The sequence below is a fragment of the Streptopelia decaocto genome (genome assembly GCF_964273445.1).
Source record: "Streptopelia decaocto genome assembly, chromosome: 3".
NCBI lineage: Eukaryota > Metazoa > Chordata > Aves > Columbiformes > Columbidae > Streptopelia > Streptopelia decaocto.
The window spans coordinates 67302156-67315010 of NC_138656.1; the positions used below are offsets into that span (position 1 = coordinate 67302156).

General features: G+C 42.4%; 1 protein-coding gene across 1 annotated transcript; it reads right to left on the bottom strand.

Moving 5' to 3' along the window:
- Nucleotides 1-646: 646 nt before the first annotated feature.
- On the bottom strand, nucleotides 647-4154 carry FABP7 (fatty acid binding protein 7). Its single transcript, XM_082048399.1, has 4 exons — nucleotides 3997-4154; nucleotides 3195-3367; nucleotides 2468-2569; nucleotides 647-1001 (listed from the first exon to the last, which is right to left on the bottom strand). The coding sequence occupies exons 1-4, from the start codon at nucleotides 4067-4069 to the stop codon at nucleotides 951-953; spliced, it is 399 nt and encodes a 132-aa protein (XP_081904525.1). The 5' UTR covers nucleotides 4070-4154; the 3' UTR covers nucleotides 647-950.
- Nucleotides 4155-12855: the final 8701 nt, after the last annotated feature.

Genomic DNA, 12855 nt, shown 5'->3' on the forward strand with positions numbered 1-12855 from the left:
ACAATACAAACTGTTGTCTCCATACATACTAGCTATGAAACTACAGCTCAGGGAGGGGAATCTCAGAAGGTTTGTCTTGTACTGTTTTCTGTTTGTTTTCCTCCCACCCCTGTGGAGACTGATGAAAGATAAGTTTTGTACTTTAGGTTCCCCCAGTACTGCCCTTTGTCATATTGGTCCTTTCTTCCCATCCTGTGAAACACCTCAACCTTTGCACTTTGTTTTTTTACTTCAGTCTTTTGTATATTAGCAAAAAAAAAAAAAAAAAAAAAAAAGGCAAAACAAATGAAAAACTCTCATAACTATTAAAACCAAAACTAGAGGTCACCCGCAACAGAGGCTGTCTCTCTATTGGCTTTAGCATGCACTGGATAACAAGTTCCCAGTGAAGAGGGGAGCTCAAATTTTCTTAAGCCTCTGTCTTCTCTGCCTACATATATGAAGACAGTGGCTTCAGATTTCTCCAGCAAAAAGAAGCCACTGAAGTAGAGTGAAGGTAATTTTTCATTTCCCATGTGCTCTGCATGACAGAGGGAGGCTGCTGCAGCGTTGTGTACCAGATGCTTTTCTGTTAACTCAGAAAAAGGAACTTTCAATAACTCCCTCCAGAACACTGTAATATTAGCTGATTAAACGCAAAAGGAGCAGAGGTTTAAAAAACTTTTTAATTTCTGTTTTATCTGCATTCCAAAACAATTCAAATATGCTCCATTTACTGTAAAAAAAAAGAGGCAAGTGTTTCAGAAATTTAATGCCAAGTTTAACGTGTTTCACTATACAGCACAACCTTGCCAATTTGATGGCATAAAGTTTTTTTAAAAAAACACACTCCCTCCACAATTCTTTATTAACTTTTCATGCCAGAAATGTGCACTTTAGCTACGTTCGATTCTGGACGGTCCATTAATCCATCCAGCAGAAGTAACAACTGGACAGAGGTCAGGTAAACTCTACGCTTTCTCATAGTGACGAACAGCAACCACATCACCAAAGGTGAGAGTCTGCAAGTCCAAGGAAAAGACAGACATGTTAGATGCTGGACCATTTTCTATAACAACACATATTCCAAAGTCCATGCTAGAGCAAGGTTGGTTTATGTTATGAAATTTAAAGAAAAACAAGTATGTCTTGATTATTGCTGTTTGAAATTAACAAGATGCAAACCCTCAAAGTTATGGAGCCCGTAATAAACATAACTTCCTTCTTTCAGACCCAAGAAGCACATAATGCCAATGTACAAGGCAACCAAAATGAGACTAGAAATGACAGTTTAATTTTTCTAATTTTATGAAAGTATTTTCTTAAATATAGCATTTTAAAAACACAGTTTTAACACTTATTTTCCCAAAGCTGATTGCATTGCAAAATGTGCAAAGTCCAAGTCCTCTGTACCCATATTCTATACTATAACATTATGCATAGACATATACTTTAGGAGAACCTTGTCTTAAAATAAATGCATTCTGTGCAGTTACATAGCTAGAACTACCAAATATTTTAATTAACTGCAGTTGTGCAGAACAGTAACTACAGTGTGTGAGCTTTGGAGATATTTCCTGAAGTGGAACAGGGCATCTCACTGTGTTCAAATTCCAAAGGAAAAGGTTTTCTATATATGTGTGTTGCTGTTCCCAAAAACAAAGCATGCATTTTCCCTTGAATCGCTTGTCACATTGTGTTGCACTGACTGTGTACTTCAAGGTTTTAATTATTTGGAAGCCTCCATCCATACTCTCTGAAGTACTTAGAAAACAAGCTCACTTGTTTTCTCCAGCAGCCAAGTCACATAAATTAGTATAGCTGGAGAAGTTTTATTTTTTAAAGTTACATCTCTGTCCCAAAAACAAGCATGAGAAGGGCCACCCTAGACATCAAATATAATAACTTACACCATCTATTCACCCCATACTCCTGTTCCTGAAAAGTCAGGAAAATAATTTAAAACAAGACTTTTCTTCACACAATTGCTGTTTATTGTAGTTTTTAACAAGATAGGAGGAATAAACCCTTTATTATTAAATATGAAAATGCTATTACCTCCTGCTGTATTGTAATTTTATTTTCCTATGGAAATACCTATTCTGTGTAAATATTATTTATGCTTGCATATATAAAACAAGTTTCTAAAGCAATCTAAATTAGCACTGGCAGCAGATCATTGCCTATATAATCAAGAACTTTGTATCTTTTCAAGCTTACCAGGACTTTATTTTGCTTGGGTATTTAGACAAATTCTAGAAAGAACATATACACTCTGGGAATCCACAAGCTGGGCTCCCTAAAACTACTAGCAATTCTTTAGCTGTCAGTAAAACAAGATACAAAACAAATATTTGAAGAATCTCTGCTAGTTTTCCCCACCAATTAGTTTAAGGGTTTGTGCATAAATAACACGGTTGATAAAGCCTGAGATAAATGTGAGGAGTATTAGCAGTGTATGTGAATGCTCAGTGAGCTTTATACTTACCATTACCATTTTGCCATCCTTTATTTCTCTCACAAAGTTTGTCTCTTTGCCATCCCACTTCTGTACGTGCACTAGCTTGTCTCCATCCAGGGTCACAACTGACTGTGAGATACCAAGAAACACAAAGACTTGCATTTATTTGGGGTATTTGGGATTCTACTCACACATTCAGCATGCACTATTCTATTGAATTCTCTTCAATAGATGGATGTGGATCTGGAATGATAAAGTAGTCCCCGCCATTTTAAAGCCAAGTCCATGAATCATCCTTATTTTAAGTATGAACTCCATACAATTCTTGTTTGTGTCAGAGGATTAAAAAAGTAGTCTCCTTTGAGTTCTAGTTTTACAAGAACCACTGTTTCAGATATGCTTTGGGGTAACATTTATGTTAAGCCCCTAAAGATGCAGGGAAGAAGGCACTTCCCCATTTCAGCTGGAAACAAAGTTATGCCAAATGATATTTAGCTTGAAAGAAGCTGGCAGCTAACACAATTCTTTGACATTGGAAGGCAGATATGTGGCTTTAGACAAATGTGGTGTAAGTGTGCAAATAAGATGGAATCTCATCTTTGTTTTTATTTTCCCCCTGTCCTTCACAGTGCTACAACTGGCAGTAGCAGAAGTTACCTTTTTTTTCCCTTTGACCCTACCAAAGATTATAGCCGTGGGGATGGGGTGGAAGAGGAGTAAAAAAGACACCATTGCAGCCCGAGAGTTCACTTACTTTGCAGTTTCTGTCATCGGGGCTAATTTCATCAAATTCCTCTCCAAGTTTAAAGCAGATTTCTGTGTTTTTGAAAGTGCTTTGAGTCTTGATCACTACTTTGTCCCCCTCGCTGCTGATGATCACAGTGGGTTTAGTCACATTCCCCACCTGTCGTGTTGCAAACCCCACTCCTGGACCATCAAGGGAAAAAAGAAACCCATTAGACATTCGGGTTTTTACATCCTTTTCCCCACACATTGAGGTACAGAAATCTCTTCTCCCGCTCTACAGCTTTAAGCTGTCAGAGTGAAATGCTACTTTCTGCTTCGCTTGTGCCCTTATACCTAAAGTATCCATAGGTACTCTCCCCAGAGAGATGTAGCTCCGTGTCCTCTCTTACCTCCGAGGACCGTGACACGGAACCCGGGCAAGCCCAAGCAGCGCCGCGGAACGGGTGACAATCGCTTCTGCGATTCCTCATCATTCCAGTATAACGATTTCTCGTTTATTTCCAGTTTATCTGCAGGCAGCATTTCATTCATACGCTTGCCCTAACCCGGGGGCATCTCCCAGAGCCTCGCCCCAGCAGGACGGCTCTCAGACAAACACACCCCGGCTCCCCCGGCTGAATGACCCCCATCAAATTAACTCTATTGATAGAGACACAGCCGCCCAAACCTCCCCCACTAACGCGAATGCTTTTCCTACACCTCTGGGGGGGGCTGGGGGGGTGGGGGTGCTTTTTCTTTTTTTATTTTTTTTAAGGCGGGTGCAAAATTCCGGTCCCCTAAGCGTGCGGCTGCCGCCCGGCCGTACCTACCCAGAGCCTTCATATACTCGTCGAAGTTCTGGCTGTCCACCAGCTTCCAGGTGGCGCAGAAAGCCTCGACCATGGCGGCCGGCTACGGGGGCAGAGGCCGGTACCGTGAGGTGACGGAGAGCGCCGCTGCCGCCGCGCCGCGCCCGCATTTAAAGCCGGCGCCCGGCGGGAGGTCGGGAGGCGGGGGGCAGCCGCGGTCCGCCCCCGCCAGCCGGGACGGCAGCGGCGGGACGGCACCTCCCCGCCCCGCCGGGGGAGGGCGCTCCCCGCCCACGCCGCCAGGGAAGGGGCACGGGGGGACCGCGGCCAGGCCCGGGGCGCAGAGCGGGACATTGAGGGGGGGAAGGGAGACGGCAGACTCCGGCACGGCACGGCACGGCACGGCACGGCACGGCACGGCACGGCACGGCACGGCACGGCACGGCACGGCGGCGTGTGCGGCACCTCTGCTCACCTGAGCCACTCCCGGGGCTCCCAGCGGCCGCCCGCGTTGTTAAAGTAACACGGGCAAGAAAAGAAGTGGGCACCAAACGTGAAATTCTCCATTGAATAAAAATACGGGATCGCTACTGCAGAACACCTTACCTGAAAGCTTTCCGGTGAAGATTTTCAAGCCCGGTTTGGTATTGGCCAAGTACAGATCCCTTTCCCCCACCATCACATGGCATCTACAGGGATGCTGTCTGAAATTGGCATTTGCTGTTGCTGGAAACAGCATCTCGCCTCCACAAACAGCAGTATTTGGAAACTAAGAATGAAGAAAGAAGGAAAAGAGCTTAAAACTGTTTCATCTAATACTTTTTTTTTTTTTTTTTTTTTTGCTAGAGGGGGGAATGTCTTCCTTCTTCTAGTTGTTCTTTAAAATTTATCGATGCTGCAACAGAGTCATCTCGAGTTTTTGTGAGAGCAGCCTATCTCCACAGGACAAGCCATGGAGTCGGCTTTTCCAGACCTACGGCTTGGATCAATTCCAAAATTGTGAATCTAGCTCTTCAGCTCTTGCAACAAAACTCAGGGACTAATTGAAAGAGATTCACAATGATTTAGGAACAAAACCTCAACAATTTTCTACCTGGTCCACCCATGTGAAATATAATTATTAATATTTTCCTAATATTTTAAAATTTGTTTTTCACTGCCATTTGCATTTCTTTCAGGGTCTTGTAATATGGCACATTCTTTGTGTGTAGGGCAAGTGATGCTTCTGATGGGATTTTAATTTATGATCCTAAATCCTTTTACCACAGAACACAATTTTCATCAGTCTTGATAACCTAAAGGTATGAAGTAGCACATCTATTTCTCTTTAACCTTCCATCCATATACTTTGAAGCAAAGTGTCCTCCTGCAGCTGCTCAGTTTATGTCTGACCTGCACTTCTGTGACTTTTCAGCTGGTGCTCAGAAGGCCAAGGACAGTAAGAGCAACACTTCAAATAACAGACCACCAACTGTTGTTCATGAGTCTGAAAGTCGAGTCTCTTTTTTGTCTAAGTTCAATAATGCTGGTGTCTCAAAAGTTTGCACAGAGTAACAGCCTTACTGGTGTGTCTTACATGGATGTCCACTAACCTAATGTCTGTAGTCAGTCAAACCCTCTATAATGAATAAGGAATATGTTTTGTGATTGGCACAGCCATGGCATGGGGCACATGGGGTTGATGTTGTACATGAGTATCATCTGTTACTCCAGTTAAATCTGTGAATTGTGTTTCCCCAATACAGTAAGTTTATCAAATATTTAGTAGCCTTCACCATCCATAGCCAAACTCTGTAGCCACAGACTCACGGAGCTTCATTGCTGGCACCCAGGCAGCTGACGTGCGAGTACATGCAAACTGACCTCGCCACTCACGTACTTCATCTAAGATGCATCATATTAGATCCTAAATTATTTTACCAATATCATCAAGAACTGGCAGTCTCTCCCCTCCCAGTATGGGCAAGATGGAGTTATCTGCTCATGTAGATTCTGTTTGCAGAAGCCCTGGAGCCTCTGCTGATCCTTCTGGTGCAGATGTGTGCACAGAGCCCTGGGAAAGCTCCTTGCTCTCTACGAGCACTGGGGCTTGTTGTGTAGAACCAGCCTCATGGACTCTGTGTGATATAAAACTCCTGAAGATGATTCAGTGACAGTGCTGGTATCTGGCCTCCTCAAGGACACTTCTGTCTTGCCCCTGCTTCCAGACAGCTCTGCAACCTGGCCCTTGGGAGGCAGTCACTTCAGGATCCTTCATAATTTAAGCAATCATACCTACACTGATGGCTCAGTCCTACCAGGATTTCTCAACACACTTAGCTAAGACAAGTACTTAGTCATAAGAAAAATATATTCTTTAACACTTTGCACCATGCTTCAGATGTAAAACAGGGTCTGCTAAAATGTTCACATTCCTTCTGCTGCTTAGATAGCTTGCCAGTCACACCGGGTTTTATGATGGTGAGATCCCACCTGCCTGGGTTAGTGGTGATTTGGGAGCAGGATAAATCAACAGTAGGAAATGTTACATTATTGACACCTTGTTGGGTGAAAAGCCAGAGCCAAAAATGTTTTCCACGGCATCTTATGCTCCGTATTTGCTTGTGGATCCTTATGTGAGAGTTGTGTTAATGTCAACAGCTAGTACAACTCATCCTGATCAATACGAATGCTTTGCTATGGCTGGAATGGTGATAGCAATGTGAAATATACTGACCTGATGTGCATTTTAGGTTGCTGCACAAGAAATCAGCTTGGAGTTTCTTTTACGCTGCCAGCAGAGTTTGAGGGTTTTAACAGACTGTGTACTCCCCTGTAAAAAGCCTGTGTGACAGAAGATGTCTCTGGAGATTCCTTTCTGAACGCCCAGGGACTCACTCTCATTTACACTACACTCTTTACACCCCCTGAGCAGTGTAAGTAGGCACATTTGCATTCTCTGTGCAAGGCCTGCTTGGAAGATGAAAATGATGTGGCAAGACATCCCTGTGTAATAAGTAATCCTTGCTTCCAAAGGCCATCCAGGGTGAACTTGGGACTGCTCTAACCTTCGGCCTTTGAGTACAGGACACAAAAACAGCTTTTGGCTACCTTTCCCGCCTGTTATATCCCTGCTTCATGTGCCCTCAGGCGTTCAGAGAATGAGGCTCTCAGCCTAATTCTGCCTTCATTAGGTCCTTAGAAAAAAAATTCACTTGTTCAGAACAAAAGAAAAAGGCACCACAGGATGGCCATCAAGCTTCTGTGGTAGAAAAGTCTGACCAAGAGGTTCTCTCCTCTGTGATTCCTCATAACTGATGTCAGAGACTGCTGAGCATCTAATCACCGCAGCCAGTCACTAAGGGCTTAGTACTCTGGTTATGGAAATGTAGCGAAATTGATGCAGCCGAAGTCTGAAGTCAGGTTTATCTATCCTTCTGCTGTGTCTCTGTGTGGATCTAACACAGGAGGGGCACTCTTGCTACACCAATTCAATAAAGCCTATCCTTTCACCATCCTTGCAGTTCAATAGCCAGGAATAACGTATTATTCTGTAGAGTTTGATCAGCAGTTAAGGGGATACTACTTTATAGGACCTTCAGATAATTTTGTGATGACCACATTATTCAAACATTTCTGTGTTTGGAGCAATGAAGATCCTGGAACTGCAGAGCATCTTGTACTCACGTGTGCAACAAAGGGCAGCGGTGACACCAGGGCATAACTCCCCTGGTATGAACGCAGATATAGGCATTCAAAGGCCTTTTAAGTATTTAATTGGAAGCCAACATGATTCAGGGTCCTAAGTCACTTAGGCATTTTGGTAATCTCTTAACATTCTGATACATATAGGGGGCTACTTTTGTATTAAGGAATAGAAAACAATGTGTAGCTGAAAGTAAAAGAGATTTCCTCCATTTATGGACAGCAGACTAGGGCATTCCCAGCACATTTTAACCTTGTTTTAAGCCCAGCTGTGAATCTCTGTGCAACTTTGAACTCAGTGTAACACAGAAATGACCAGATTTTAGTAGGTATTGTGTCAGATGGGATGATGTTGCTTCAGGCCTGAGTGTGATTTGACTTCTGGTGCTGCAGAAAAACCTAATGCCAAACAAGGCAGTAGAACGTTCTTAACTAAAATTATCTCATGTGTCCTTTAACTGTCTTAGAGATTTGCTGATCCCCCTAATAAAAATAAACTATTTTAGTGTTGCTGGTGAGTTGCAGAAAATCACTAGGTTTACTTTATTGATGGGCAGCTCTCTAGAAATCCCAGTTTCAACAAAAGAGATAAATGCCTTATGGAGAAGACACTCAATTGTGCAGCTGCACAAGCCAGTGGTCACGGAATGGCCCCAGGTACAAAGGAGCTGTATGAGTCCAGTCTGGAGCTGCGTAAATGCCGTGGGAAGGGCTTTGCTGGGATTGCGGACCAGATGACAGGCAAGGTGCAAGGTAATGCAGGCAGGAGCAGGGAAGATGCATTTATACCGTATCCCTTCTAAGAGCACGGCATACCTTAAGCAAAATTTAGGATCATGTTCCACAGGCTTTCTGCCATTGTAAAAGCTCAACTAAAATAATGCCAGGACAGGCTAACATTAGAGCACGAGTCATGTTAAGGTCTAATTCTGGTGTCTCTTGCTAATTGGTGAAAATGAACTGGTCTGTGATCATGCATTTCATTCTTATAGGCTCTCTCTTAGGTTACAAATTGGTGTGACATGAGATTAAGAGAGTCCTGGAAAGTAAATACCCGCTAATACCTCATTATGAACTATTAGACATTTATTCGGATTGGTTTAAGCTGAGAGGACAGCTGGCCTACAACGGTATAAAGAAGGAAGCAAATACTACTAAATATCTCCAGGGTCTTCTCTGCTGCTTAAAGGCATTTGGGGGGCTTGTTATCTGTTGTCTAATATTACTAAATCTGCCATTTAGAGGACTCAAGTCAGAGGCCCTCCTCGAAGAATTAGCCTGTTCTAAAGACAGCCATCTTCCTAGATCTCGGTTCTACTTATTGAAGGTGCAGTTATTTTAACTTTGTACCATTAGGCCTTTGGCTATTTTACTATTTGTCTTTGCTTTCTTTTGTGTTTAAGAGTATAAAAACGAAAAACCTCTAAAATGTAACAGAAATGTCTGATGCTAGGTGTCACAATAGCTGTCTACTTATTTTAAAATCAGTACAAGAAATCAGCTTTCCAGACTTACAATTTCAACATGGCCAAATATAAGGTTGTACACTGAGGAAGAAAGAAATACAGTCTTATAAATAAGCAGCTGACTATTGCATAGGTAATTATGACTCAGAAATTTAGAAGGCATATGAATAAGCTGAACACACACATCTGTTGAAACAGATTCTGGAAGACTTGCGTTATTTGGTGTTCAGAGCAGCCCAGTAAGCATATTAGTGGATCAGAAACACAATCTGTATTAAGTTCCAAGGATTCTGTATTATAACAATGGTAGGGAATTATTTTTATCATAATCCACACACATTTTACAGTATTAAAGGTACAGGTGATCTCTAAATGTCATATTCTCTTTCTGTAGCCCTAGTATATGCCATGGAGGCTGTCCAACACTTAATATTAATAAGTGAGACTATTTGGAATTCAGTATAATCTATCTCAAGCTAACTCCTTGCAGCATAACAAAAGACAACATTGCAGTCTGCAGGGCTGGATTTCAGAAACTTTTGGAATAGCTCAATGTACCTTTGTTCTGTTTGTCCATACTGAAGCACTCCATTTGCTGTGATAACCTGAAATCACTCTCAATACCAGCTGAGATTTAGACAAAAAGTAAAATCAGTTTTATCTGACCAAATTACTAAGAAAATAACTACTGAATTTGGAAAACAGATGAAAAATAATAATTCAGCTCATTTACTATCTGCATTTGGATATTCCCAAGGTCCTCCTCTGTTCTGCTTAGCTATGGACTGACAGGACAGAGTCACAGCCTGCTGGAACCCAAAGCGATCCCTCAGATGCCGTTGGAGCCACACTCCTCTGGGTTGGTCTCCTCTAAATCAGAACCTCCCACTTGGGGCAAGCTGTTTCCTCTGAAGTTCTAAGCTAGCAGTGGTTACAGACAGTGTTAATGCTGCCCTAATAAATGTCTGAATTCCACAGTCTTGATAAATTATTTAATTAGGTTATCCATTTATGGTCATGTCATTGATGAAAAATGCCTGACAAATCTGGCAGAGGTGCTTTGGAAATGAAACCTCATGCTGAGTGACCTCAACAGAATTACACACCTAACTTGGTTCATTCAAGACTGCAACTATATCCCTGCTTCACATATTATTGTATGACAAAGCACTGAGTCATTTCTGAGTTTTCATGAGTCTAAATATGTAAACTTCCTGGAACATAAAATTCTAGAGCAACTTGAAGCATTGCAGGGTTAAGATAGCTCACTACTAGCTTTAAATATAGACTAGTACCAAGACAAACTTGGACTTGTTTGGAGACAATCCCAGAGAAGCAGAAATAAACTTGTCTCTTCAATCTGCTATACAAAACTCCAGTCACTGAAAGTTAATACTAGAGAAATTTATATTAAAAATCAAATGCATATTAGCTGTGAGGAGACTTAACCCCTTGACCAACTTTCGAACTGCCCTACTAGACTTTTCATCCCTGCAAGCTGTAAACTGTGCTAACAACCACAGCTATTAGACATGATGCAGGAAGTAATTCAGAGAAGTTCTATATCCTGGATTATGCAAGAAATCATAAGACATTCACAATGGGCAAGTCTAAACCGGAAAACTTAAAAGCACATCCCACTTGCTGAGTGTGGGTTTGTACTTTTCCAAATCCAGACTCTACAATGAGAAAAGATGCAAATATGCACAGAAAGGCAAACAGGCATATAGTCCCTGCCTCCACAATCATGGGACTCACTTTCTGGTCTGCACTGTACCAAGTGTCAGTGGGGAAGCATTAATATATCCACTGTTCCTTTAATTCTATACATCCACATGTACGTGTTTAAAAGATATACTCCTCAGGGTGGCTGTGGTAAACATAACCCAGACTCACTATGTATCACAAAATCCTTAACTAATCTTGTAATAGTTAAACAAGGCTTCTAATAGCATCTTCCTCCAGACCTTTGAAACTTTCTTGAGCAGGTGATCAGTGCTGCAGCCAGAGCTCAGAACATCCAGAGTCCAGAGCCAGCGGAGGGTGCAGGAGCAGCCTGACTTGCACCACAGCTGGCTCAGCTGTTCTGCTAAAAGAAGGGCTATTGAGAGGAAACATGGCACAGCTTTCATGCCTTTAGCCCCATCTCATTGTCCTCTCTCTCCCCCACCCTTAAATATACTCCTTCTTACATGTCAGCATTTAATTTTTTCCATTGTAAATTTACCTAGAATTTTCCATTCACATCAGCCCATGTCAAAAAAAAAAAGAAGTAAAGAGTTCAAAGGCTGTCTGAAAGAACTGCTTGAAAGAAACTTATTTCAGCACTTTCTGATATTGCAACACCATCTCTACTTGCATAATCACATGGTATTTTTTTTTCTAGAGAAGCAGTTCCCTCAGTGCTCAAGACAAAGATTATTCAAGAACTGCCTCAAGGCTCTTTAACGAGTCTGTTGGATATGTAAGATCTCTACCCAGTACTTGCTGGGAGGAATAGCAATGAGTTGTCCTTCAATCATCTCATTTTACTGAATATAGAGGCAATTAAAGAGATCCACTTCTTATATTGGGTGTTTAAAGCACTAACAGTTGATGTTTGGCATATGGAAGTATAAGTGAGTGAAACAAGGGTTGAGCCCTGAAAAAAGTGAGTAGATAGATGTGAGCTTTGCATGGAGTTAGAAGACAAGTTCACAGCGATGAAGGAATGGGATGGAATTGTCAAGCAGTGAAGTAGAAGATGGGTACAAAACTGGTGGGAGAAACAAGCATGTTCAAAACCTGTAGCTCTCCCATAATGTGTCTATGGTAGCTTTCCTGTTTTTTCACTTAAAGGGCACTTTTCCTCCTCGGTGCACAGGACACCACTGCCCAGCCCCTGCTGTCTGCTGGATGCCAGAGGTGGCCCGAGCAGCTGCGGGGAGAGCTGGTCGCTCTGCTGTGGCTGCTGGGCCACAGGGGTGCTGCTGGGGAATGGGCGGCCTGCAGGAGCGGCAGCTAAACTGGGGAGCAAGAAGTGTTTTCTGTGAATAACCTGCTTATTTAGCTGAGTGGGTGCTGGTATGACCTGTGTGGAAGCCGCCTCTGAGGGGGATCCAGCTGCCCCCCGTCTGCTCGTGCAGCCCAGAAGGGGATGGTGGGAGAAAAGGGCAGCACATTTGCACCCGTCTCCCCCAGGCTTTTGGAGCTGCCGGGAGTCATGGTGAAACGAAAAAATAACAGCAGAGTCAATTATATTGTTAAGCGTCATTCTTTATTTTATCAGCGGTGGGGAACACTGGGGATCATCCTCCATAAGGGCTCCAAAGACTGGATGCTCTTGCGTTGCTTATGTTCACATAATTATTACATGTGCCTTACAGTTTTTGAAAATTTTGACATACAGTACCTCTATACTAAGAAATAATTGACGATTTTAGTTATAATTGTTTAGTTTCTTACTTACAATACATCTATTAATTATTAGTTAAATATAAACTAAGCACTCTGGTTCTAAATAATGTATCACTTAATCTTCTGTCTCCCTCTTGTCATCTAAAACTTGAAAAATATCCCCTCGTTTTGCAGGTGGTCGGAAAGCATTTATCACGTCAACTGGTTAATGATGGGTACGTCTTTTGTAACTTAATCACAGTTAATTCAGCAGCTTGTCTTGAGCCCACGAGCCATTTGGACGATGAGTCGCCGGGGCAGCTCAAGGGGCAGCTCAAGGGGCAGCTCAAGGGGC

Excerpts from the sequence above, each read along its gene's own strand:
- FABP7 (XM_082048399.1), bottom strand. The coding sequence starts at position 4,069 with ATGGTCGAGGCTTTCTGCGCCACCTGGAAGCTGGTGGACAGCCAGAAC. Across the intron at positions 3,368-3,996 it reads CGAGTATATGAAGGCTCTGG|GAGTGGGGTTTGCAACACGA; the intron begins GTAGGTACGGCC and ends TTGATGGTCCAG. Across the intron at positions 1,002-2,467 it reads AGGATGGCAAAATGGTAATG|ACTCTCACCTTTGGTGATGT; the intron begins GTAAGTATAAAG and ends TTGGACTTGCAG.